This window comes from Biomphalaria glabrata, chromosome 9 (genome assembly GCF_947242115.1).
Source record: "Biomphalaria glabrata chromosome 9, xgBioGlab47.1, whole genome shotgun sequence".
Classification (NCBI taxonomy): domain Eukaryota; kingdom Metazoa; phylum Mollusca; class Gastropoda; family Planorbidae; genus Biomphalaria; species Biomphalaria glabrata.
Window position 1 is genome coordinate 14,775,483 of NC_074719.1, and position 27,226 is coordinate 14,802,708.

A 27,226-nucleotide genomic window follows, 5' to 3' on the forward strand; every position below is an offset into this window, starting at 1 on the left:
AAAAAACGCAACCATTGACGGAACAATTATCTATGTATAGATCTATATTATTGATCTTTAAGTTTATGCAATACTCACTGAGTCTGAGTGGTACGAATTCAATAATTCAACAGTAAATACCTATCAAGATTTACATTGATGTTTAGATTTAGATCTAGAGTTGATCTAGATCTAGCTAGATCCTGATCCAGGAATTAATAATATTAATTTTACATTACAATCTAAATCTAAGTTTGACAATTTTAAAGTACGTAATCCTGAGCCTTATCCTCAACACTGACAGTGACTGTCACTGAATTTACTTGAGACTTAGAAAATAGTTAGAGTCTAAGTAGTGAGTCTAACCGTCTAACCTAAGTGTTTTAAGTGACACTAAGTCTAATTAGCTCTAATTTACACTTAGACTAGTTAGACTTAGTGACTGGCAGTAGTTAGGTACTTTGACAAAAAATTCAAAATAAATATATATGAACAGAAGCTATTTAGTTATGTAGAGCTTGCTGAGAGGGTTACAATGATACCACATTTATCTTTCTATGTTATATAGGAGCAAAGTTATGCCGTTTTATGTGTAGAAAAATGGACTCTATCTAGATAGAAAATGTCCAAAAAGCTGTGATCGAAAAAATGAATTTTCGTCTTTATCTCATCATAACTTTATAACCATAATAGATAAAAGCTTGAAATTTGGAACACAGCTACCCCATTATATAATTTTGAATTTGAATGTTTCATCTCACATGCAGCTAACATTCATTCACAGCTAATCCAATAGTTTGAAAATTGACTTCGATCCTTTTTCTAGAATGCCGTTTGGTAGAAAATTCCTCAGCTTTATAATATTTATAAATATAATGTAAAATAACACCTTGATAGCATTCTCTCCACTAGGTTGATCAAAGATAAGCTGTTAAACAATGCGTAAATCATTTATACTTCATATTATCCACAAGAATTACTAATGTCTGGCGCCACATGTCGCTGCATCATGGAGTGACTTCATTTAACATCGTCAGGATGGACCCAAACTTGCCTTAATTAGCTGATTTCCTTTTATATTTTGTGTACCTAAATATAGAAAAAAATATTTCTAACACTACTCTATAATAAAAATATTGATTGTAATACGGTTTGCTATACGGTACTATAGTCATAGATTGTTATGGTAGTTATAATTTTTCCACATACCCATTTCGAAAAATAGCCTAATTTGGCATCATTTATAGCATGTTAGGGGAAGTTTTTTTAATTTTGGAGGACAAAATATAATTAAAAAATAATGAAATAACAAACTTTAAGCATAAATCTAGGTCTAAATTCAATAAAAAAATTCCAAGCTTGCTTAAAAATTTAATTAAATGCAAAATCATTCTTACCTATGACTTTACTGTAAATTTTCTAAATAAATACGACTTTCATTTGTTGACAATGTGGTATCATTGACAAGCTTAGGAATCCTCCTTTAAGATTAGCATGAGGGTTTTTAAAACATGAAGCAAATGTAAAAACAACAATCAATCAACTAACACCATGGTTTTGGAAGTCTAGCCATGGTGTTTCAAAACTATATAGCAGCTAGTCTAGCAGTTTAAGGTCAGTAGAGTAGGGATGTCAAAGTACCTACAGTAGTCTGAGTAGTTGAGTAGTATCTAGTGACAGTGACACTGTAAAGTGAGTATGATGATAATCGTCTGTAGATCTTTAGATTCTAGATCTAATTTATTTTAATAATCATTTAATCCTCTAAACTCTAACTCTAGAATGCTAAGAATCTAGTCTGTAGACGTAGAGTCAGAGTGTAGACTGACCTAATCTATCTATCATCTTCTATATCTAGAATTCTATACATCGTAGTCAACTTTCAAGACTAGAAATATAACTAATAATAATAATAAGATTCTAGTCTTGTAAAAGTAGATCTAGACTGTCTAGACTAAAATCTAACTAAAATAGATACATCTACTTATTCTACTAGTACTATCTAGATCTATAGAGTGTAGAGATCTTATAGTATCTAGCCTATATTGTATTTCTTGTGGTCCTGGCATAAAAATTGTTAGGCACTATAATTGGCCTGAAAGTCCTTGTGGAGCATTGTCTGCATAGATTAGATCTATTATTATTAAGTTTAATCATCTATATTCTATAGCATCATATGTGTATAAGATTCTGAGAGAGAACTAAGCCAGTATATCTATTTAATTTTTAAAAGTCTTTACTGTAGCCATGCCACAATATCCAAATTATGCATTAGGTTGGTCTAAAAAGTCCCCAGATACTATTCTATATATATACTATAGAAGTATAGATCTAGACCTTAAAGGAGAGGACAAATGTAGCACTTACGAAGCCTTATTTATTATTAACCATAAAGTCTATATTTTAGTTATATTTTATACACTGAATAGGCCTAGTCTTTTAGTCATTTTATGATGTTAATATGCAGCTTTAGACTGTTTAAATATTACTGTACATACACTGTACTGCTAAAATTTTCAAAATTAAATTACTATTTATTTAATGTCTATATATATTATCTTATTAACAATTAACTATGAATTGTTATTTATTTACATTGCTACAGATTGACATCATGACTACAAGGGATATGGATGGGAGTGATGTTACAGTTCACAACTTTCATTTATTAGAAGCAGGATGCTTAGGCCATCTTGAATTTCTCCCATTACTAAATCCTGACAATTTAAAATTTCCACTAATTACCGTGAGTCCCATTATCTAATTTAAATTATTATTTTACATTAATAATTGATCATTAGTACAGAAACCTTATTTGCCTATTCAGTCCCGACTATTGATGAAACATTAAGATTTAAAGATGTCAAAACTAGCGGAATAATTTATAATTTATATATTTTCTTGCTCTTTACTGAAAAGAGTGAATTTCTAGACAATTTGTAGAGAGTTTATAATTTTATAGTTCCCCTTTTCAGACCTTGTGATCTATAGGGCAGATGATGTTAATGTCATCTGTTTCTGTAGCCAGCGGTTAACGAGCAGTGTATCATGTGGCCAACACTATGACTAAACGCCTTTGCTATTCCCAACTAAAGCCAGATACCCATTAGAGTTGGTTAGATTCAGGGGTGTCCTAAAAATCCTGAAATTCAAAATCTGTCTTCAACGAGATTTAAACCCAGGACCCCAGGTTTGGATGCCAAGCGCTTAACTATTCAGCCACACAGCCCATATAATTATGGAAGTATGAAAACACATTAACTCAATGTAAGCTCATACAAGTTTACTATTCTAAATTTTTACTCACAAGGGGAAGTGAAGTCCATCCATAACTATTTTCTAATATCTTGACTGAATCAAGAATGTACTTCTTCTTCTTCTAGCCAGCTTTATTGCTGCTGAGCTGTGAGCTCTTTTGCAGACTGTGCCAAGGAAAAAAAGTGTGCTGTTTTCTTCAGTTGTTCAGCACTGCCGTACAGGGTGTTGGTTATGTTGGGCTGTAGTGGAAGTAGGGTCTGCCTAAGGTGGATTAGGGAGGGGCATTCAAAGAGGATATGGTTTACGGTTTCAGAGGGGTGGGTGCAGTGTCTGCAAAGGGGTAGTTGTGTGGAGTTTATTTTGTTCAGGTGGTAATTTAATAGTGGTGTGTGTCCTGTTCTTAGTTGGAAGATTGTAGATTGTTCTTTGCGGGGGAGGAAGTTAATACTGTCCAGTTTGTTAGGCGTAGTCATTTCTCTGTACATGGCTCTGCCTGTGTTTCCTGATGCCCATTGGTTGAGCCACTCCTCTTTGTGATTGTTGACTAACATTGACATTGACTGGCAGCCTATAGGATATATATGAAATCATTTCTTTTGTCTAACTTTAATAAAAAAATTTCCACATTCTTCAATAATTTGTGTAAATATGAAATTATTTCTTTTCTCTTCTAGTTGCCAGTTGGGACTCCTCCTGTTGTTCAATCTTTAGAGCAGAAAGTAGAAGCTTATGTCACTGAACTACAAAATCTGCCTGTCCATAATTTTGCTGATGGTCAAAAGTAATTTTGTCGATATCCAGTTAGATCTTTTTTTTTTTTTTTAGAAATTCAGTTTGCACATTCTAATCTCCTTGTTTTAAAAATTAACAGTTGGCTAGTTAGGTTATAATTAGTGCTGTTTTTTTTTTAGATTAATTAGTAGACAGTTGCAGCATCACAGATTGTTAAATGTTGAAACATGCATACCTGAAACAACACTGCAAGTTGAGCGTAACCAGACAACAGGAGAGCTTCTTGGCTATACAGAGGTATTAAATGTTGTAGTGTTAATGCTAATTAAATTAATTTTTAAGAGGATATAAGAAATATTGTAAATGCTTTCCTTCATTCTTTTTAAATAAAAATGTTAAAAAGATTAATAAAAAAATTGTGAAAAAAAAATCAAATAAATAAATGGAGATATATCTACATTTGCATTAATTGTTCGAACATTTTTTTAAGATAGTGATTGATTAAAAGTATTTCTTAATTGAAATCAGGTTTTCAAAAATGTTTATTGATCCTTGTTATATATCTACCTTTATTGACTTGCTGAGCTAGATTACTTTTAAAAGTAATGATTTTAGAGACTAAAATTTTTGGGATTGTATTTTAGTGTTGAAACATTGTTTTTTAGGCTTTAAAAATAAAATTTGTAACCTTAATTTGACTAGTATTATATGTACCTGTGTCCTCAGCATATAATTTGGCATGCTGTTGTTCAAGCTTTCTTGTTTTTCATTACATTTTTTACAAATAAACTTTTATAAATGAATAATTTTTATTTTTTATTTATTTTTTGTTATTATTAATATTAGACACTTTTATATATTCTTTTGCATTTCTTGCAGGAAATTATTCCAGATTGTTCTGAAACATCTAGAAATTCCTTGTCATTGAGGAGAGCTCCTGATATAAACAGCCAACGAGCCTATCAAGATGTCAGAGGGTCAAATATTAATTTACCTTTCTGGCCAGGTCAGGATAATGTTTATTATTCAGAAATTCTATTTTTGTCTTACAAATGTTTTAATCATCAGTATAAGGTACTTTTAGTTGGAAGTATTAAAAAAATTAATTTAAATTTCTTGAGAAAATTATCTATAATTATCTTTATGCATATCTATGCATTTTAGAATTTTTCAGATTTTTTATATTGTTTTTGCAAATACTATTTATAGTGTGTATGATATTAAAATTCTAGAAACTAGTTTAATGTAAACTTACTCAAGACTTATCAAACAACTTTATGATACTAATGATACAGTACTTTGAAAGATGCATGTGATGTAATACTGTAATATAACTAAACATTGTATAGGGGGCTTACTGTATGTACCATTAATTTATTATTATTTTAACAGTATAATTAATATTCTTTTTCCATGACCAGGTGGTCTTGATGAGTTCACCTTACAAGAACAGTCATCACCTAGTGACAGTAAAACATCTGCCTTTGACCTAGAAGATGGTAAGCTCATGTTTGTTCAATATGATGTCATTCTAGAATTTAATTTTTTTTAAAGTTTGGTTAATGATAAACAAACATTTTTTAAAAATATTTTAAAAATATTTTGTTGATAATTATTGTAATTATTTTGACCATCAAGATGACATATTTATCGTATTTCAAAAAGAAACTAGAATCATATTTTTCTTGAGTAGTCTTTACTTAGCTACTTTTGCTATTTTATACTTTTCTTTGTGGTATGTCATCCAATCACTTCCCATTGTGATTATATTCTATTGAATTCTAAATGTTTCCTGTCTATAGTCCTGTATGGTAATGCAATGTTTGTGTAAGGTTTTTGAAATATGGAACATGGGCTAAAAATATTTATTTGCACACTAGTAGAAAAACTGGTCTGCTTTCTATTTAATATATTGTGTATATTTTGGTAATAGTTATTTCTTTTTCTTAACTACTCAGCTTTGTGTCAGTCAATCTCTTTCTTTGTGGCCTTTAGTGAGTAGAATGAAACCTTAGCTCAAGTAGAAATAAATCTCTTATACAGTGTGTGTGACAATGAATAGTACCAGTTAAATAATAATAAGATAATTCACCAACCAATAACAGAATTATAATACATACACAGGAGTAATGATTAGGATTAAACATTTTTATTAAGATATTAATTGAAAGTCTTAATTAAAATAATTTTGAAATTTAGTTACTTTATATTTTACTAACTTACTTTTTCTTTTGCCAGAGTCTCAATACTTGACCACACCTCCAGGATTTCAGGATGGAATGGTATTTGAAAAGTTTTCAGAGATGGAAGCCACTAAACCCAAACATGTAACAAGCCAAGACAACTCTTCTCCAGGTATTATCAGTTTGGAGGAAATAATGTCAGGGACAGATGAATTAGACCTTGGAGACAGTGATGGAGAGGAGATTGAGCAATCTAAACAACAAGAGACTGACCAGGTTAGGCTCTCAGTTTTACACATTCACTTGGCCTTTGTGAGAGGATATGATTATTAAAAGGGAACATTCTTGGTATAGATTAAGGCCCTTTACATTAACATTTTATATGGAGTTAAAATATTCTACTTATTTCTATAAACCTTTCTTTGTGCCTGGAATAAGTAAGAAGACTTTATTAAAATGAGTTGTCAAACAATATTATTGTCAGAAAAAATTAAACACTATACAGCTGTTTAGACTTAAAGGTTTAAACGGTGACATTTTTATTGTTTCTAACTAAATCTGGAAGACTATGGGATAGCTAGATAAATCATGCTAGAGACAATGTATAGCAATGAAAGAATGCTCAAACAATTTTTCTATGTTATAAATACAGTAGAACATTGATTATCTGGATTTTTTGGGGCTGTCTGGATAATCCTTTGTCCGGAAAACCGAAAACGGAATATTATAAATGGTCTATTTCACCAACAGTACAATTTCTTGACTAAATTTTTGTTTTGACTGCGGATGGTTCCAAAAATATTTATTATTCATGCTGCTTTCCAGTATCCTCTTACGTAACTTAGTTTTCTATATGTCTTGATTTTTTTTCATCTTCTTATAGATACTAAAAGTTGCCTTGTGTAGCTAATCAACACAAAGATGTTTATATTAACATCTTTGTAATAACGTATTACATCAATGATTAAATAAATTGCATATATATGTTCTTTTGTGTTCAAACTTTGAATTTAGTTGCCTTTTATCTAAAATATTTATTACAATTCATAATATCTTAAATATATTTTATCTGTTGTTAGACTGTGACCTCTCAAATAACAAGAAGTGAAAGCTTGGAGAAACTGGTGGAGGTATTATTTTTAAATTCGAAAAAAAATCTAAGTCTATAAATCTAGTTGTTGAAAGTTTTTTTGTTAATCCTTAATTATTTGTCAATATATTTTGTATTATATTAATTAAGATTTATAGATCTCTATGATTTCTTTCTTATTATCAAATAAATGTTTTAAACTGCTTTTTTTTTCTCAATCATTACAGATCATTAACAAAAAATTTACATTTTGAAAACAAAATCAGAGTTTTGCTTGATTATATCATACAAATTTTTAAAAGAGTGTGTGTTTCCTTTGTGAATGTTGTTCGTATTTGCATCTATATTGTTATTGTACAGTAGTTACGCCGAGGTGTGTCAATTGTAGTCAAACGGAATTTCCATTTGATTGGATAAATAAAAATTATCTTATCTTATCTTAAATTTAACTTGCGTAAAACTAGAAAGTTAACAGGCAAAATAATTTTATTTTAGTTGAAAGAGAAGTAAAACTATTTTATTGTCATGTAAAGAAATTCCAGCAGTAACCAAAGTATTCATTAACAAAAAAAAATGCTTTCATGAATAAAAGTAAAAAAAAAAAATGTTCTTTAAAAAATCTTCAACTCTAATGTCCAGAGTAATGATGCCACCAGTTCTGAGTTACCAAAAAGAAGTTCTCATGTCAAGGAACAATGGGCTGTACAAGTTGATGTTACTGCACCAGTAGATGACTTTCATAAGAGAATCCCTGACATGGCTTACAAGGTAGTGTTATACAAACCGAAAAAAAAAAGAGAAAGATTTACATGTATCTCATATTGTGTAGTGTATTTTGTTGTTTGTTCCAACTAAGAATAGGACATGTCTGTTAAATTACCATCTGAACAAAATAAATTCCACACAACTCCCCCTTTGTAGACACTGCGCCTACCCTTATGAAACCGTAAACCATATCCTCTTTGAATGCCCATTCCTAATCCACCTTAGACTGACCCAACTTCCACTACAGCCCAACATAACCAACACCCTGTACGGCAGTGCTGAACAACTGAAGAAAACAGCACACTATTTTACCTTGGCACATTCTGCAAAAGAGCTGACAGCTCTGTAGCAAAAAGCTGTCTAGAAGAAGAAGTAGTGTATTTGAATATAATTGTATAGTATTTGTTTAAGATAGATAATAAATGTTAGCCCCAATGCCTTATTACTCTTCTGGAGATTATTTTATGTCTACAATGGTGCACACAAATGTTCGTTGCAGTGTGTGCAAAGAACAACAACTTTTAAGCTTTCTAAATATTTTTTTACATACTGTTAACTTGTTTTCCCATTTTTACTCCATTATTTTATAACTTACCTTGATAAAAACAGTAGAAATTTACTTTTTTAAAATTATTATTAAACTTGTTTGAAGAGTAGATAAAGTGAAATATACAAGTAATAGCTCATTTGACTCAGTGGAGAAAATCAATTTTTGTTCATTTATTTAATTAATTTTTAACACCTGTTTTTCATTTATTAAAAAAAAATCAGTTTGTAATCTTTTTGTTTTCTGTCTGTTTTTTGTCTCCAGTGGCCATTTGAGCTGGACATATTCCAAAAACAGGCCATCTTACATATTGAGAACCATGACAGTGTGTTTGTTGCAGCCCATACATCAGCTGGCAAGACAGTGGTGGCAGAGTATGCAATAGCACTTTCTATAAAACATATGACAAGGTATTCTGTTACATTGCTTCTTATTTTGTCAGAAATTTTCAACAAGTCTGATATTGGCTTATCTCCCTTGTTTGTTCTCTGTTAGGCAATCATCACTCTGTCTTGATTTGAATTATTGCCCTTGTTCTGATTGTGTTATTGACCTAGAAGCCATTTAAGTTTTCTTTTGTCCTTGTGAGGTTGAAATTAATTTATAAAAACCTTAATTTTAAACTGCCAATTTTTTTTAAACTCAATACAGTGGCAATAATCTTCACCTATAGCATTACCATTTCTAAAGAAAAAAAAATTGAATTTTGTAGGTATCATTTATAGATCAAGGGAAGATAATCTAAACTTGTGGGAGGCCACTCAACTAATGGAAACTAGAAGATATTTATGTTATAAAAAGAGATAATAAATTGATAATCATAACAAACACAACACTTCGTCACTTGCAGGTTTCTAGTGCTGCACACTGTCATCAGGTGCTATCTCTGCATCACAAATTTTGCCTGTGCATCAAGCAAGGGACATTAGAGTGCCACTACTGCTAGACTAATACCAGTAACATCTTTCATTTAATTGGAATAACTTCCAAAATCTTCATGCCAGTCACTCCTTTCTATTCACTACACATGGACAATCTTCCATTACTTGGATGACTGCTTGGTCCTGTGGCATGCGCTCTGGACTGTTGCCTTGATGGTCCCAGGTATAAAACCTGCCATCCACCCTCTCCACTTTCCTGTAGGAGGTTTGGGTTTGGATGTAATAATCTTTAATACTTAAGAAACATCAGAAACATGTAAAAGAAACTTGTTATTCTTGCCAGTCCTCTGGCAATAGTAAGTTTTTACAGTTGTCATTTGTCTTCTTACTGATGGGTTGAAACACATTAGTCTTCTTTCACTGCATTGGAAACTTGCTTCTGCCTCTTCAAAGCATTAAACTAATGTCCTGCATAATATATTGCATGCTAGTGGGATGGCAGTGCTCAGGACAGAGTTTCAATACTTTGAAATAAAAAAAAAGTTAAATGGTAGTGGGTAGGAAAAAAGGTACACTTGTCAATAAGAAGAGTAGGAAAATAAAAATATGTCGAAACATAGACAAGCCCAGATGAGGGATCAAAATCACTGACCCTGACCCAGTGACATCACCTAGCAGCAACCAGGTACCTAGCTAACATGAACTTTTGCCATCCTGCTCTCCATAAAAAAGAAGATTCAAATGAGTAGTAATTTGGTTCAACATCGCCTTCTTCTCTTAAAAACCTTGGTACCTTAGTGCTGCTTTTATTATATGTAACATGTCATGTTGATCCATAATTTGTTTCAGCTTTTCAACTCCATTTATAGCTAACTAATAATTTAAGTTTTGGTTTATCTGGTTTGTGATTTGATATCATCATGCAATATTTTCTGCAGAACCATATACACATCTCCAATAAAGGCCCTATCTAATCAAAAGTTTAGAGAATTCAAAGATACATTTTCTGATGTTGGACTTGTGACTGGTGATGTTCAGCTGAATGCAACTGCCTCTTGCCTTATTATGACCACAGAAATTCTCAGGTTAGACTTGGGGCTTTTCTTTTTATGTGTCATTTTCAGCTTCTGTAAATATTCTAGATTAATCTAGCTCTGGATTTGTAAAAACAATCTTAGAAAGTCTTTTCATCTGATATAGCCCTAGCAATATAAAACCAAAAAGTTGAAATCTCTGTTAGATATATAATGTATTGTGTAACACAGACAAACTAGCTATACCACTAATTTTAAAGTGATAAACTACACCTGAAATAATATGGCACTTTGGTAGTACTGGACTCAGGCTGTTAACCAAAATCTTATATTCATGGCCCCTAAAATGTCTGTGAAGTCTGTATATATTGTTATTCTATAGTAATTTAATCTCCAATGGAAAATTTTTATATTTTGCAATTTTGTGTTTTTTTTAACTTAGTGGATAAGTTTTAAATTCTGAATTACTCAAACTTTAGCATCTATTTAATCTAAATCTTATGCTTTTCAATTTTAATTCACAGATCGATGCTTTACAATGGTTCAGACATCATCAGGGACTTAGAGTGGGTCATATTTGATGAGGTGCATTATATCAATGACTCCGAGCGGGGCGTGGTGTGGGAGGAGGTGCTGATTATGCTCCCAAAACATGTCAGTGTCATCCTCCTCAGTGCTACTGTACCTAACTGTATGGAATTTGCTGACTGGGTAGGGTAGGTATACCAAACAGTCTAACCTTTGCTCGCATGATGTGATAAGGTATCTATTGCACCTGTATGCATGATGGCTGGATGAAATGTTAAATAAATGTAAATTTAAAAAAAAGCAATTTTTAGTTCCATTTTTATGTAAATATTTTTCATCAAACCTTCTCAGAGTAGTGGGTATTATTGAAATAAGGGTTTTAGGGCAGTTGTGATACATACCACTTGACCAGGCAGACATACAAAATATTTTGGGATGAATAGATGCACTGATATGTAGTCATATGAAATTTGAAAAAAAAAATTATTTAGTTTGTGGAAGTGTTCTTAATGTTATAATCGATAAAAATTTAGGATAACTTTGTGTTGTTTAGACTATTTGTTTCATCTCTATATAGGACTGCTTAAAAACTGTCTTAGTAAAATCCTAATTGTAATTATCCAACACCATCCAAATGATTCGAAAACAAATGCTAAATTATTAGAAAATTGTGATTTTTTTCTTTTTCTGTTCTTAAACATTTTATGTATTTAAAAAAAAAATTATAATGACTCTTGCTTATTTTAAGAAAAAGGTTCAAACCTCTTACCCAAGTCATTCTATTTGCTTTAACTAACAGGAAAATCAAGAAGAAGAAGATCTATGTTGTGAGTACATTGAAGAGACCAGTACCTCTAGAACATTATCTATACACAGGAAACAGTATCAAGACTTGTAATGAATTGTTCTTGTTGATAGACTCTAAAGGCAGCTTTTTAACTACTGGGTAAATTTTAAGTTTTGAAGTGTTAGTTGAAATTCAACTATGTTTTAAAGTTGAGCTCTAAATGTGTCAAGCTTTACAAATAAAATTTAATTCTAGCCTGTAGTGAATTGTAGCCAAATTTCAGATTTTCTGTTAATCACTACAGATATAATAAGGCGCTGGAAGCCAAAAAGGAAAGAGCCAGCAAGAGTTCTCAAAGTTTTGGTGCAAAAGGTACCCGATCAGCTCCACCAAACCAGGTTTGTGGTCATTAATTACCTAGAATCTATGAAGTCATTGATTGTACATCACTTTATCTCCAAAGTGTCAAATACAATCCTTGTTATGACTTAAGGTATCTTTAATTTGAATCACTTTAAAAAAATTATTTTATTATTTATTTACATCAGGCATGTCAAACATAGCGTTTGGGGGCTGCATGCGGCCCACTTGGCCACCTCAAAAAATATCAAAATAATGTTAAACTATTACGCTGGAAAATAAAAGATGACAAGCTACTTGAATTGAAAAATAACATTTGTTAAACTGAACAACGAGATTGAGTCTGCAGTGAAGGTCAGCTACATTTTTCAAACTGAATTGCAAGCCATAGCAAATCATTTAGCGAAAGGGTTATGAAGGAGTATATCGTTAAAGCTGCCGAAGTAATTTGTTCTGAAAAGGTGAAAATATTCAAAGTAATAGAGTTAAATAGGAACACTGTGGCAGATAGAATAAATGACATGTCAATCAGCTGGCGTGAACAATTAAAGAACAAAATAGATTTTGAATTATTTTCATTGGCTCTCTATGAGTCAACTGATGTAACGGGTGTAGTACAGTTGGCTATATTCATAAGGGCATGTGACAGGAATTTTGAGATACATGAGGAGCTACTTGTTGTATGCATAACGCCACAACAAACTTGGATGTTTTTGAGAAATAACAGGTGATATTGCTGTACAATTTACCTTTGGTAAAGCTAGATAGTCTATCAACAGATGACGCACTAACCATTATGAAATGGTTTTGATGCAAAGCTACTTGCAAAAGTAAGAGAGACTAATGCTAATTTTAAATTTGCTCATTTTCAGTGCATCATTCACCAAGAAACATAACGCACAAAGCAATTACAATTCCAACATGTCATAAGACTGGTTTCATTCAATATCAATTTTATTAGTGCCCGTGGCTTAAATCATCGCCAATTTTCAATGTTTCTGAATGACATTGAACACAAAATTTGCTGGCTCTCCTATCATAAAGAATTGAAGAGATTTGTTGTACTGCGTGAAGAAATTGTATTGTTTCTGAACATGAAAGGTGAACCTGTTGAACATTTCCATACTGATGATTGGGTTCAGGATTTGGCATTTGCAATTGATCTCACTGTTCCTCTGCAAGACTTGAATTTGAAATTTTAAAGTAAAGACTAAATTGTCACAACTGCGTGTGATCATGTGAAGTGCTTTCAAGCCAAATTACGACTGTAGATAAACCAAATATTGAAGAGAAAATCTAGTTCACTTCTCAACGTGAACTAAAAAGATTAAATACGGCTACAACATTTGATAAATTTGTCTTACACCTGGAATCGCTAGTAGATGCTTCCACTGGCCATTTTCGTGACTTCGTTTCATATGAACAAGAATTTTCGTTGTTTTTATCTCCATTTTCATTTGCTTCTGGAAATGCTGCTGGTAATGTGCAACTAGAGCTGATAGAATAGCAGTTAGATTCTTTGTTGAAAGCGAAGAATAAAGAAGTGGCTGCGCCAAAATTTAGTTATTTACCTAAATGGCACGTTGAATTGCGGAAATTTGTAGCCAGAATTCTAGCTATTTTTGCAAGCACTGATCTCTGTGAGCAGTTCTTTTCTATAATGAAAGCTACAAATCACCTCACCGTTCAAGATTATCTGATAAAAATTTGTCGTCAGTGATGATAGTGTCAGTGGCAAACAAAGTTCCACCCGATATTAATAAACTTGTATCCCAGAAAGATGTCAAGCATCAGGGCAAATAAAAAATCCGCAATCATAGTAATTTTTAATTACCAAATTGTACTCCAAATTTAGCTAACTAAGGGACATGTATGCCATTAATTATTGTATTCTATTGTATTGTTTCTAATTTATATAAAACTAGTAAGCTGTTTTGCAACTGATTTTTGGCTGCGGCCCCTCAGGCCATGGTAAGTTTTTATGCGGCCCATACACCTTAACGAATTTGACATGCCTGATTTACATTTTTGTTTCAGTGATAGACCACAATCCTTTTTTTTATGTAGAAAAAAAAAAAAGAATATTACCCAAAAAATTATTCCAGATGTATTAATTCGTCCTTTATATTTCTATATTGAATTAAAAATTACTGTGCAGACTTCTAACAAAATATTAAGATGAAAAACATTATGACAAAGGATTTCTGATTTTTTAATATAAATTTTTCTTTTTCTTTTATGTATAAGCAGCAAAGTTTGGAAGGATCTAGAGTTTAAATAAATACAAATGCCTTCTTTAATTTAGGAAAAATTCTTTTTTTTTTTAATCTTTTTGTTAAGCAAATAATATACACATTATATTAGTTTTTAATGACAAATGGAGTGAGTCTAAGAGTGTTAAAAAAGGATAGTATTGAAAAATGCAAGATACAATTTATAAAGTTCACATGACATTTGTATGACCTGTGAAGCTATGTTTCTTTTCACTGCTTTCTTTAGGTCTCTTGTTTTTAATATGCTTTTGTTTTATTTTTTAATCAAAAGTCCTTCTTTTATTTTAGGAGAAAAATATTTGGCTGTCTGTGATAGAGATGCTGAAAAAGAAAGAAATTCTTCCAGCTGTTGCATTTACTTTCTCTAAGAAAAAAATTGAAGAAGTTTCAGGAAACTTGAACACTGTTGACCTGACAACTGCTTCAGAGAAAAGTGAGATCCATGTGTTTTTCCAGAAATGTATTTCTAGGTTGAAAGGTACAGACAAAGAATTACCTCAGGTTTGTTTCATTTATATAAGATTGGTTTCTTATTTCTTTTTAGTAGGATGTGTGTCATGTAGTATATGCTCTGGTTCAGGGTTCAAAACTACCTGCCACAATCCAACCCCTTCCTGTTGGAGGCTTGGGCTAAATGTAATAATTTTCAATTTGGAACGAATACATGAAACATGTTAAACAAAAAACAACAACATGTTTAGTTGTTTGAATTAGCACATTTGTATATATCTTAAAATAGCATAATAACTTTGAGATAAAGTAAATATTTATTTACTAACTGTGAAATAATGTTTAGTCAAAAACAAAACTAAATAGTGTTCTGCATTCTAGAGTTGTAGCAAGCATAAATGGTACCCTGTGCACAGCATTTTGTTTTTTTTAGAAACAACACATTATATTATAATAGATTTTTTTCAATAACAAAATAATACAATTAATGATAGAATCTATTACCTAATTAATATTGACTTCCAACAAGGGTGTCTGGGGGAGTGCTGTAACCTTGGTCCCAAGTGTTTTCCTGCATTCTGAGCTTCTAAACACTTTTTAAAATATTTTTTAATCAAGTAATAACAGAAGAGTTCATTATAAAAGAGTGAGAAATAAAAAAAAAAAACAACCTTTATCAGACCTCGCCATTTATGGGATAGATATGTTAAGTTCATCAGTTTTTATGGTGGATTGTGGTTAATGTCCATGTCTTGTGGCCAGCAGATTGACCAACCACTTTACCTTCCCCAACTATTGTCAGGTACAGCCAGTCAATTAATTTATACCTTATACCTTGAATTTAACAAAAAGTTATGGATGTAATTAAATTATTAAGCATAATTTGTATAAAATTACTTTTTAAATTTTTGTTACTGTAGCAAAGCAAGATCCAATTACTGCGACCATATAGAAATCTCTTTTTCTCAAGTTCACCATCAAGACTGATGGTCTGCAACATACAGTGTTTAAAATTTTTTTTTTTTATGGCACTCTTTAAACCCCCTGCCTGGGACATGATGCAACCATCTCACCTTCACAATTTTTTTAGTGTAACAACTACTATTTAACACCTAACATTTGTTGCTAGTCACTGCATTGATCTCACCATGCTGATAATTATAGCTACATTTTGCGGCTAAATTTTTTAAGATCAAATTAGGTGTAGTTTTGTTGAAAACCTAAGCATAGAAATAAAGAGTATACAATAAGTAGTTATCTTCAAGTGAGCACTAAAAGACTATCATGTCAAATATATTCTTTAGGTGCTTCAGTTAGCAGATCTACTTAAGAGAGGCCTTGGTGTCCACCACAGTGGTATATTACCAATACTCAAGGAAATGGTGGAAATGCTGTTTCAGAGAGGATTAGTCAAGGTATTTGTTTTATTAAGATTTTCAAAAGCTGATCATTTTTACAAATGTGATAAAATGTAACCAATTTTTATTTAGATATTCTGACATAAATGTTGTAGTTAAAAAGAGTTCTTTATTTTTGTTGAGTAAGATATATGATATTTTTTTTTACAAGGTTTTGTTTGTTTCAATAAGGATACTTAAAAATAAGTCAGTTTAAGAAAATGTAAAGATTAAAAATCAGTGTAAGAAGACTATAGTTTTAATTTAAATTCAAAATAAATATAAATTACATTTGATTCAGAAATTCATTAGTGTTTTGATAGAACAATTGTTTGGGAAATAAAGAACTTATTTTTTTTTTCCAAAATAAATTACTATATTATATTAATCTTTGACTTTTCAATAAAAAACTAATCAGTAGCATTTTCTTGGCATTTAAAATTCCAGTTAAAATATTTCATTTCAGATTCTGTTTGCTACAGAAACATTTGCAATGGGTGTGAACATGCCAGCTAAGACTGTAGTGTTTGACAGTATACGTAAGCACGATGGGCTCAACTTCAGGAATTTGCTGCCAGGAGAATACATACAAATGGCAGGTAGGGCTGGTAGGAGAGGCCTGGACACCACAGGGACGGTCATCTTATTGTGTAAAGGAGATGTGCCAGAGTCTTCAGAACTACACAAGATGATGCTGGTAACTTTGGTGTTTCTAATATTTATATAGGTTAGTTCAATTATTGAAATGCTTATTGGAGCAAAGCTAAAACAAATTTAACAGATGCTTGAAAATATTGCAAAAAAAAATTACGCTATCTAAATTTTGTTTCCAGTCCAGAGTTTTAATAACCATTACCATGCTACCACATTTCTTTCTTTCCTGATGTCCGATATTTATTAAAGATTTGCCTCTCTTCTTCATGCTTAAATTGTAGTCTGCGCTTAGAATACTCAATTTTAATAAGTTCTGCCTGAAGGTTTACATTGAGACAGGTTTTGACCATTTTCACATTTTGGTACTATGGATAGGTTTGGCAGTAGTGGGCTTAAATGAAAAAAAAAATTATGAAAGAAAAGATGATGGCTAGCATAATCATGTAAAACTTTATAACTTGAAAACGTATCAGCTGCACCTTACACAGTGTTTTCTGTTAACTATGTTTTTTTCTAGTAATTTTTCATGTATGATCATTTATAAAGCTACCAAAAAGACTTAACTGAAATATTTTTTTAATTCTAAGGGTAAACCCACATCCCTGGAGTCTCACTTCCGACTGACATACAGCATGATATTAAATTTGCTGAGAGCTGAGCAGCTGCGTGTTCAGGACATGATCAAACGAAGTTTCTCTGAGTTCAACAACCAGAAAGACACATCAAAGCACATTGTATCTCTGGAAAAGTTGAAGAAAAAAATAGCAGCTGTTAAAGATATTGAGTGCTATCTGTGTTCCCTTGACCTTGAGAAGTACTATGAAACGTGTAGAGATTATCTAAAGCTTCAGAAACATCTCCAGGTTTGTACAGTTTTTATCTAGACCCCAAGGACTATTGAAAAATGTTTTGTGTCCAATTAACACTCAATGGTAGTATATCTAATGTGTAGGTTGTCTATAGTGAATGTATTTCTAACATTGGGCGTAGATTCTTTAAAGATAAATTTTTAGCCATCTTGGCATTTAATTTGGCAATAAGAACTTAAACTGACCTTCACTTGCACTGGCAACAACCAGTTTGCATGTGAAGATTAATTAGTTTAGTCATGTCATTTTGTTTTGTGTGTGTGTGTATGTAAATTACCATTAATAAAACTTGTTCTATTTCTAAAGATATTGGCTTATAAATGACATAATAGATGTTAGTCATTCAAATGCGCTACAAAAACTTGGATCTACTTCAAAACTAAATATATTCTTAAATACTTCATGTATGTCTTTACCAGTTGTCTAAATCCTGATTATTTCAGTCATTTACTTTTCAGAATGTTTTTGTTTTTCATCATGATGTTCATGTAGTTTTGTTGGTAGCTGATGCAAGTTTGAATTGTTTTATGGCCACATAAATTTTGTGTATGAAAAAAAAAGTTCCCCTTTCAGACCTTGTGGTCTAAAGGGCAGATGATGTAAAGGTCATCTGTTTCTATGGCCTACAGTTAACGAGGTTGTCATGTTGCCATCACAACGACCAACCCCCTTTACTTTTCCCTTACTAATGTCAGGACCCATTAGAGCTGGGTGGACTCAGAGGTGCCCAAAGAGCCCAAAATTAAAAATCTCAGTCTTCACCAGGATTCGAACCCCGGACCCCAGTTCGAAAGCCAAGTGCCTTACCACCACGCTATGAAAGATAATAATAATAATAATAATAATTTTATTTATAAAGCACTGTTAACAAACAAAATGTAGGCTCAAGGCGCTGTAATAACATTACAAACACAAACACGAGAGCTAAAATGACAAACTAATCTAAATAAGTTTTAAACAGGTAAGTCTTAATGTTCTTTTTGAATGTAGTGTAGCATGTTGTCTGTCTAAGATCAATGGGGAGTGAGTTCCAAACCTTTGCACTGAAAAAGCCCGCAGACCGTAGCTTTTAAGGGAGAAACGTGGCACCAATAGAAGCGAAGAGTCCATTGAGCGCAGGGCTCTCTGAGGGACATATGGAGTGATTAGTTCACTAAGGTACAAGGGCATCTCATTGTTATATATTCACTGATGACAAAGTGTGGCGACCTTGTAATCGATTCTAGCTTTCACGGGAAGCCAATGGAGCGTGTGCAAGAGTTTAGTTGCAGAATCTTGTCTAGTTTTTTTAAGGACTATTCATGCGGCGTTGTTCTGTATACGTTGCAGCTTGGCTATTTTGTCATCGGGTATACCTGCTAGCACAGCTTTGCAGTAGTCAAGGCGGGAGAGTATGAATGCCACAGCTAGCTTTTTTGTTGACTCCGTTGTTAAATATAGTCAGATCTGGCCTAATCTGCGCAGCTGCAGATAAAGACCTTATGTGTGGGTCGAAAGATAGTGTTGAGTCGAAGAAAACACCAAGATTCTGCACTACATGGACAAAAGGAACCTGGCAGTTAGTGATAAAAAGAGAATCTGTGCTCTCGACTTTTGAGACGTTTTATCTGAGTGCCAATCTTAATTATTTCTGTCTTGTCTGCGTTCATCTTAAGCTTATTCTCAACCATCCAATTGCTCACCCTTGCTACAGTACCACTGATTTTCTCTGCCAGATGCGACACCTCTGAGGGTACTGAGGAATCGTATAACTGTGAGTCATCGGCAAAAAAGTGGTATAAGATGCCGGTTGGCCGTATGACACCGCTTAGTGGGTGGTTGGCCGTATATATGAATATGTATACATAGTGAACAGTACTGGGCCTAGAACTGATCCTTGGGGTACTCAGTACTTCTTGAGTAAGCTTGTTGATTCTATCAAACAAATTCCAAAAAGATATAGATACTTTGTTAATGGAATATTGGGACAAAAACATTCTTAGGTTGTTTTGCTTTATACAGTTTCTTGATAATTCTGTTTTTCTTTCTTTGAATATTGTCTCTTACAGTCTGTGATATTCAGTCATCCTCTAGCCATCAAGTCCTTGTCTCCTGGTCGTGTTGTCATGGTGAAGCGCCATCTAGGTCAGTCAGTCTTGGGTGTTGTCTTATCTTCAAGTATGGGTACAAGTAATGAAAGGAAGTTTAAAACTTTGATAATCGCAGAGAAAAATGAAGAAATGAAACTATTATCAAATGAAGGTAAAATCTGTGTTTATTTTTTAAACTTTTTTCATTTTCATTTAATTAATTTTAAATTTCTTACTTATAGAGCATAGAGCAGACATTGCAAGTTTTGAGCTCTAACTTTATTTTGACAACATTCAATAAATGCACTGAAAATTTTTTTTTAGATATTCATCTACTGATGACTAATAATCATACAACTTTTTAAAATTATTGATTAGATGAGTAGTAGCTGCTCTATCAGTATTTCAGCATTATTTGATGAAAGCGCTGATGCATTTAGAAAGAAAACAAATATAAATAAGAGATTCATTGGATGGACAAATCTTAATGGGAGCTATGTGAAAATAGTATGAAGATCAGTTGATAAACTATTTAGGAAATAGTACATAGCATCGGTACATGAGAAATGAAAAGAGGTCTTTCAATGAAAAGTTCTGTTAAACTAAGTCACTTTAAAATAGTCTCTTTTTATGGACTCAAAGTATTAATCCATACAAATTGGTGAAATAAAATTTTTAAATTTAAAAAACATTAATATTTTTTTACATCCATTTGACATGTGGCAGACTAATTGTTTGATCTGCATTTCTTGCTATTTAACTTGTATATAATAAAGATTTTTGTCTCTCAGATTCTAGATTTATCCCACCTGACTGTTATGTTCAAATGATCTCTCTAGTTTTGAATGAATGCATTCCCAATCATAAAGTCCTTCAGTTATAAATAACAAATTGAATATGATGTGTTACATTTCATAAAGTCCTTCAGTTATAAATAACAAATTGAATATGTGTTACATATGTCCTTCAGATATACTTAACAAATTGAATACAATGTGTCACATTTCTTCCTGTTTTTGTTTTAATATTTTTGAAATGGTTTCTCAGGTATTGAACCAGTTTTGTCTAGTTCTTTGTACTTGCCTGAAGGCCCATGCAGCCAGATTGTAGCTGAGATCACTAGTCATGATATTAGTAGAATCACAACCAAAGTGATAAAAGTCGATGCTGAAGATATCATTCGAGATTGTAGCAAGAGAGAAATTCCAAGGTTTAAGTAAGTCATATTCTTTTCTATCTCTCACTATATCTGTTTTTTTAAGGCCAAGTTTAACAAATTATAAATTATATGCTGAAATAAAAGCAAAAAAAATTTTCATTGTCATTTAATTTTCAAAGTTTCATTCATTAAACTTATTCTAAATTGAAAACTAAGATTTAAAAGTATTTTTTTTGTTACTGAATAATTTCTATGATATTTTTTTTTTTTTTGGATGAGTCTGAAAATAAGTTTTGCTTTTCAGATAATCTTTTTAGCTCTTGTTTTGTGAATAGTTTTCACTCCTGCAGTAAGCTTCTTTAAACATAACACAATATTAATGATGTTTTGCTGTGAATTCTTCCTAGAGATGATGCACCTGACAGAAGTGTTACAGTAGTCACACAGGAACTTGTTCGTCTTACAGAGATGAATCCATCTGGTCTGCCTGGCCTTCATCCAATAAATGACCTCAAATTGAAAGATATTGAACTAGTGGAGGACTGTAGAGCTCTTCAATTTATGGAGGAAGAGTTTTCCAAATTCAATTGTCCAAATTGTCCACAGTTTTTAGAACATGTACGTCATTTATAGCACAAGCCAAACGAATTTTAAAATATATTTTTAAAAACTTTTTTTTTACTGTATTATTGATACACTGATAAAAATATAATTTTTATATCATATTAAATGTTGAACCTTCTTCTTGCATATATTTTAGAGCTGTATTCTATGCAGTAAGCCACAAACCCAATTATTGATGGAAGGTTATGCATGTAGATGAAAAACTTTATTTTGCAAACTACTTTCTATGGAACTTTAAAAAAAAATATAATTAAGAGGTACGTGACTTTTTGTTCAATTCTAGTTTTCAGAACACAACGGCAATATGAAATTAAAAGATGAATACAAGAAGATACTGTTTTTATTATCCGATGAAAGTCTACAGCTACTGCCTGAGTACACACAGAGAGTAGAGGTAAGGAAGAGAATTCTCAGATCATACTTATGTAGTACACACAGAGAGTAGAGGTAAGGAAGAGAATTCTCAGATCATACTTATGTAGTACACACAGAGAGTAGAGGTAAGGAAGAGAATTCTCAGATCATACTTATGTAGTACACACAGAGAGTAGAGGTAAGGAAGAGAATTCTCAGATCATACTTATGTAGTACACACAGAGAGTAGAGGTGAGGAAGAGAATTCTCAGATCATACTTATGTTGTACACACAGAGAGTAGAGGTGAGGGACAGAATTCTCAGATCATACTTATGTAGTACACACAGAGAGTAGAGGTGAGGGACAAAATTCTCAGATCATACTTATGTAGTACACACAGAGAGTAGAGGTGAGGGACAGAATTCTCAGATCATACTTATGTAGTATACACAGAGAGTAGATGTGAGGGACAGAATTCTCAGATCATACTTATGTAGTACACACAGAGAGTAGAGGTGAGGGACAGAATTCTCAGATCATACTTATGTAGTACACCCAGAGAGTAGAGGTGAGGGACAGAATCCTCTGGTATTGCATATAAAGTTGGAAATATAATAAACGTTATATAAAGAAATGAGTACTAGATTAATTGATTCAATATAATCAGGTATTATAATGACATTTTAAAAAATCGATTCTGTATATCAGACTTAATAATATAAGTCTTTCATTGCTTCATTATTAGTTCTTAATACCACTTTATAGATTCAATATATCAAACACAATTTAGTTACCTGAAGTATTCCAGTGTCATTGTTCAGAGTAATTTCTGAGATGGTCAAATTAATGCATTATTACCATCCAAACCCCATTTACTAACCCACATCCACCAAACTCGCTGGCTATTTGCATAATTAGTAAAGTTAAGCAACATATTTTAATGTGTCACAGCTTGGGCATCATCCAGACTTTTATTAGTTTTATCAAATGTATGTTTGAAGGTTATGTTAATATTATTGTGAAAATTTAAAATTTAAAAAGTCAAGGGACTTGATCCAATTATGTTTTCTTATATCATGAATTACAAAAAATATGCACTACTAATTAACAGAAATCTCAATACAACACTGGCCTTTTATTTTTCTTATATTTTGCTTGTTGCTAGAAATCTTTCATTCAGACTTAGTTTTCTATTTATGTCATTCTTTATTTGTTGCTGTCAGGTTTTGAAACGTTTGGAATGTATAGATAGCAAGTGTACAGTTCAACTCAAGGGCAAGGTCGCCTGTGAAATGAGCACACATGAAGTCATGATCACAGAGCTGTTGTTTAACAATGTCTTGAATGATCTTCACCCTGCTGACATTGCTGCCTCTCTGTCTTGCTTTGTGTTTGAAATGAAGAAATGTAGTGAGCCGCAGCTGTCAGACACTTTACTTCAAGTTAGTTTTTATTATTTTGTTGTTTTATACTCAGATTCACACTATCTTTGTGTGCCTGAATCTAGTGACTTACTTAACTGACTTGTACCCTATGTACCATTGAGGGAATATAGGTCTGCAACCACACCTCTCAGCCAAACTTGATTCTAAGCAGCTTTCTTCATCTGTTTCTATGTCATCCCAGTATCCTCAGCTTTGTTGATAACTGAATTCCTCCAGGATTGTTTAGACCTGCCCACTTGTCTCTTTACTTGTGGGTTCCAATCAAATACCTTGCAACATTCCTAGTTGGTATTTTCACTTTTTGATGTCTTGGGATGTGTGTTTCTGAATGGTTCTCCCTCACAAGTGGCGTCTAGTGGACTGTGCATAATCATTCCCAAGAAGACAAGATGGTTTGCAATTGTAACTTCACTACCATCAGTGGATGAAAATAAGATTCTGTTACTTTCTAGGCCACATCATAGCATCATAGAATTTATTACCCATCTCAAAATTGGCCTCCGCTGTGAGGAAGATAGTTGGCCATTGTGCTGGCTAAAATATACATATATTAGACATACTTAAACCATGAGCTATAGAAACTGTATTTCATTGACCTAAGACCTTTAGGTCTCAAAGAATAATAATTAGCATAGTAGTCAATAGCTAACTGAAACTGTGTTTAAAGCAAGACTTGAAATCATTTCTAATGACTTGACTAAACTTATGATCTTTCAGAGTAAGAAGAAAATTCTTGAGATAGCAGAATTTATTGGCACAATACAAAAACAATGTGGAATGTTGGAGCCAGTCCAGGACTATGTGGAACAATATCACTTTGGACTGATGGAGGTTGTCTTTGAGTGGGCCAGAGGAATGGTAACTAACATTGTTCTTTGTTTCTATATATTTGGGGCAATTCTTTTCTGTTTTGTTTCATTAAAACAACTTGTTATTGTGAAATATAATTTGAAAAAAAACTTCTTGCTAATGTTATGTAATAGGTGGATTATATTCTTAATGTGATGTGATTGTTTATGTCACTTCTAATGAACTGTTGGTAGACAACAACATGAATATTTAAAAGTTTTTGAATTAAATGTTCCCTTAATTTCTCTCTAAATAATGACAATTAGTTTTTAACCAAAAAGATTTTCTTAAAAAGTTTTAATATGCTCTAGATTGAGTTCTTTGGTGACTAAGACAAAGCATAGTGTTAGGTTTAGCACTGCTGTGTATGATTGAGGTATAGTGTTAGGTTTAGCACTGCTGTGTGTGATTGAGGCATAGTGTTAGGTTTAGCACTGCTGTGTATGATTGAGGTATAGTGTTAGGTTTAGCACTGCTGTGTGTGATTGAGGCATAGTGTTAGGTTTAGCACTGCTGTGTGTGATTGAGGCATAGTGTTAGGTTTAACACTGCTGTGTATGATTGAGGTATAGTGTTAGGTTTAGCACTGCTGTGTGTGATTGAGGCATAGTGTTAGGTTTAGCACTGCTGTGTGTGATTGAGGCATAGTGTTAGGTTTAGCACTGCTGCGTGTGATTGAGGCATAGTGTTAGGTTTAGCACTGCTGTGTAGGATTGAGGCATAGTGTTAGGTTTAGCACTGCCAGGTACTTGTATTTATTATTAGATTTGTCTGCCAAAATGTTAGGATGCTTAAATCAGTCCCTAGAGGACTTAACAAAAAACACTAAAATGAAATGATTATGATAAAATTTGAATTACATTTTCTCTTTTTCATCAGCCATTTTCTGAGATTATAGTCCTGACTGATGTGCATGAAGGCATCATTGTGCGAAGCATCCAGAGGCTACACGAGCTGCTGAGTGACGTACGCAATGCTGCCAGAATGATAGGGGACAGAACTCTGGTTCAAAAAATGGAAGAGACTATGCATCTTATCAAGAGGGACATTGTATTCGCTGCTAGTTTATACACACAATAAAACTGAACTTCTTGATCTCTTATAGAGTTCAGTCTACACTGATGTTGGAAATCACACAGAAGAAAGTGACTACATTGACTTCTAACTTGTTCTGGCATATGGTTTTACGGCTATTTTTCCCCCAAACATGACTATAAGTGGCATATATTTATACCAATTTATAGAATGTTGTAACTTTCAGAATGTTCAGAATTTGTTTACATTTTGATCAGCAGAAAATTCAGTAGTTTTTAAATTAAATATTAATTACAATGCCTTTGATCCCAAAGATTAAGGGTGAGTGGAGTGTGTCACATGGTGCCTAACCATGTGATGTATTAATAAATTGGAAACAACTGTATTTTTCTGTTACCAATTAATGTCATAGAACTGGTTGCTTGTGTTTATGAGTGATACATGTTCCTTCTTTAATGAAAAAAATTGTTACCAATAAACACAGTTTGAATTCAACACAGCTCCCAAATTTTATATTTCTCAGAAGAATAAATGGGACATAAGTGTGTTCAGTCATGGTCAGTCTAAACGTTGTGATTACCTCATTGAAATAACATTACATCTTATTAGACTTAATAGTTATCTCAAATGGAACTGAGGCTTAAGATAGAAAGTTGCTTCCACCTACTTTTTTTTAGCTAGAACCTAAATAGAATGAGCTCTTCTACATTTAGACAATGTAATCATATAAATATGAAAGATATACTTTTTTAAGGAGTTCTGCTGTTTGTTAAATCTTTTATTTTTCTATTTAATATTTCTAATGAATGAATCAGAGCACCATTTAAAAATGAGATGGTATTATCTTAAAAAGAACAATAGTAAATGAAAAGAAGTCATTAAGAAAATTAACTTATTATATGAGCCTTAGTACTTATGGATAGACAAAATTACTTTGTTCATTTGGCAAAGAAAAGAAAAAGACATGAACAAAATAACTCAAACAGAAAGTCAGACAATTTACTGGGAACTTGGCATTTGAAACATTATGTAAGGAAAAATGACACCAAACATTTTAGTGTTCACCAGTCTCACAAAATGTGTTCCAATAATTGAACACTAGAATTGACCATCAAAACCATCTGTAGATTTTAAAGAATGACTCTGTTTTTTTCTCATTGTAAACAACTTTACTGATTGAGGTTGACCTTGACTCAGTTGGATGGGGTGGTCACAAGGTTTGTCGCTAAGTTACCTCTCATTATATACACCGTCCCCTGTGTTGTGCTACAGTAACAGTTCCAATGTTTTTTGTTAACTGTGCAGCATAGAAGTTAATTTTTCCAACAGCATTCCATTGCTAGATTTAGTCATTTTGTAAAGATACATTATTTTGTCCAAGATTCTTCTTTCTTAGACATCATGTTATATCTTTGGTGTACTATAGTCCATCAAGACATTTTAAAAAAAATTAATTTCTCTAGAGCTAGCAGTGGGAGATATTTGTTAGGGCATGTCATGCTAACATTTTGATATTCAATATATAATTGATGAAAAGTCATTTTTCTCTTATCTCAACTATTGAGGTCTTAAAACTGGAAAACAAAAGAGCAAAAAACATTTCTCCATTATTGTTTCTATTTTTTTTTAGTAAACTTTATAGGATGTTATATCTGTTATTGAGGAATTTTATGTATAAAGTAACTTAGTTTAGGGACTTTCTTAATGAAATACTTTGAAAATATTGAATGCTAGAATTTGTTTATTTATTTTGCCATTCAAATCTAAGCTTTTTTTTAGTCACTGAATGACGTGTGGCTGTCATGTAAAAAAAAATATTTCTTTTGATTGTTGATATACTCAATTGTTGAATTGGCATCACTTTATTTGAATAATACAGTGATGAAAATGAATTTCTAACAG

At 32.3% G+C, this 27,226-nt stretch overlaps 1 protein-coding gene across 2 annotated transcripts; it reads left to right on the forward strand.

Moving 5' to 3' along the window:
- On the forward strand, positions 1 to 27,216 carry LOC106079961 (SKI2 subunit of superkiller complex protein-like). 2 transcript variants are annotated; one of them, XM_056040707.1, is made up of 25 exons: positions 1 to 112; positions 2,585 to 2,725; positions 3,912 to 4,018; positions 4,149 to 4,266; positions 4,849 to 4,975; positions 5,391 to 5,468; positions 6,208 to 6,428; positions 7,232 to 7,282; positions 7,882 to 8,010; positions 8,819 to 8,964; positions 10,374 to 10,520; positions 10,994 to 11,185; positions 11,797 to 11,943; positions 12,089 to 12,182; positions 14,706 to 14,918; positions 16,172 to 16,282; positions 16,731 to 16,961; positions 17,506 to 17,781; positions 19,836 to 20,028; positions 20,904 to 21,072; positions 21,423 to 21,633; positions 21,923 to 22,033; positions 23,219 to 23,437; positions 24,158 to 24,298; positions 25,169 to 27,216. In XM_056040707.1, the coding sequence occupies exons 2-25, from the start codon at positions 2,594 to 2,596 to the stop codon at positions 25,367 to 25,369; spliced, it is 3,765 nt and encodes a 1,254-aa protein (XP_055896682.1). In that variant the 5' UTR covers positions 1 to 112; positions 2,585 to 2,593; the 3' UTR covers positions 25,370 to 27,216. The 2 variants fall into 2 exon arrangements, with proteins under 2 accessions (XP_055896682.1, XP_055896683.1); XM_056040708.1 differs by having other exon boundaries at positions 21 to 90.
- Positions 27,217 to 27,226: the final 10 nt, after the last annotated feature.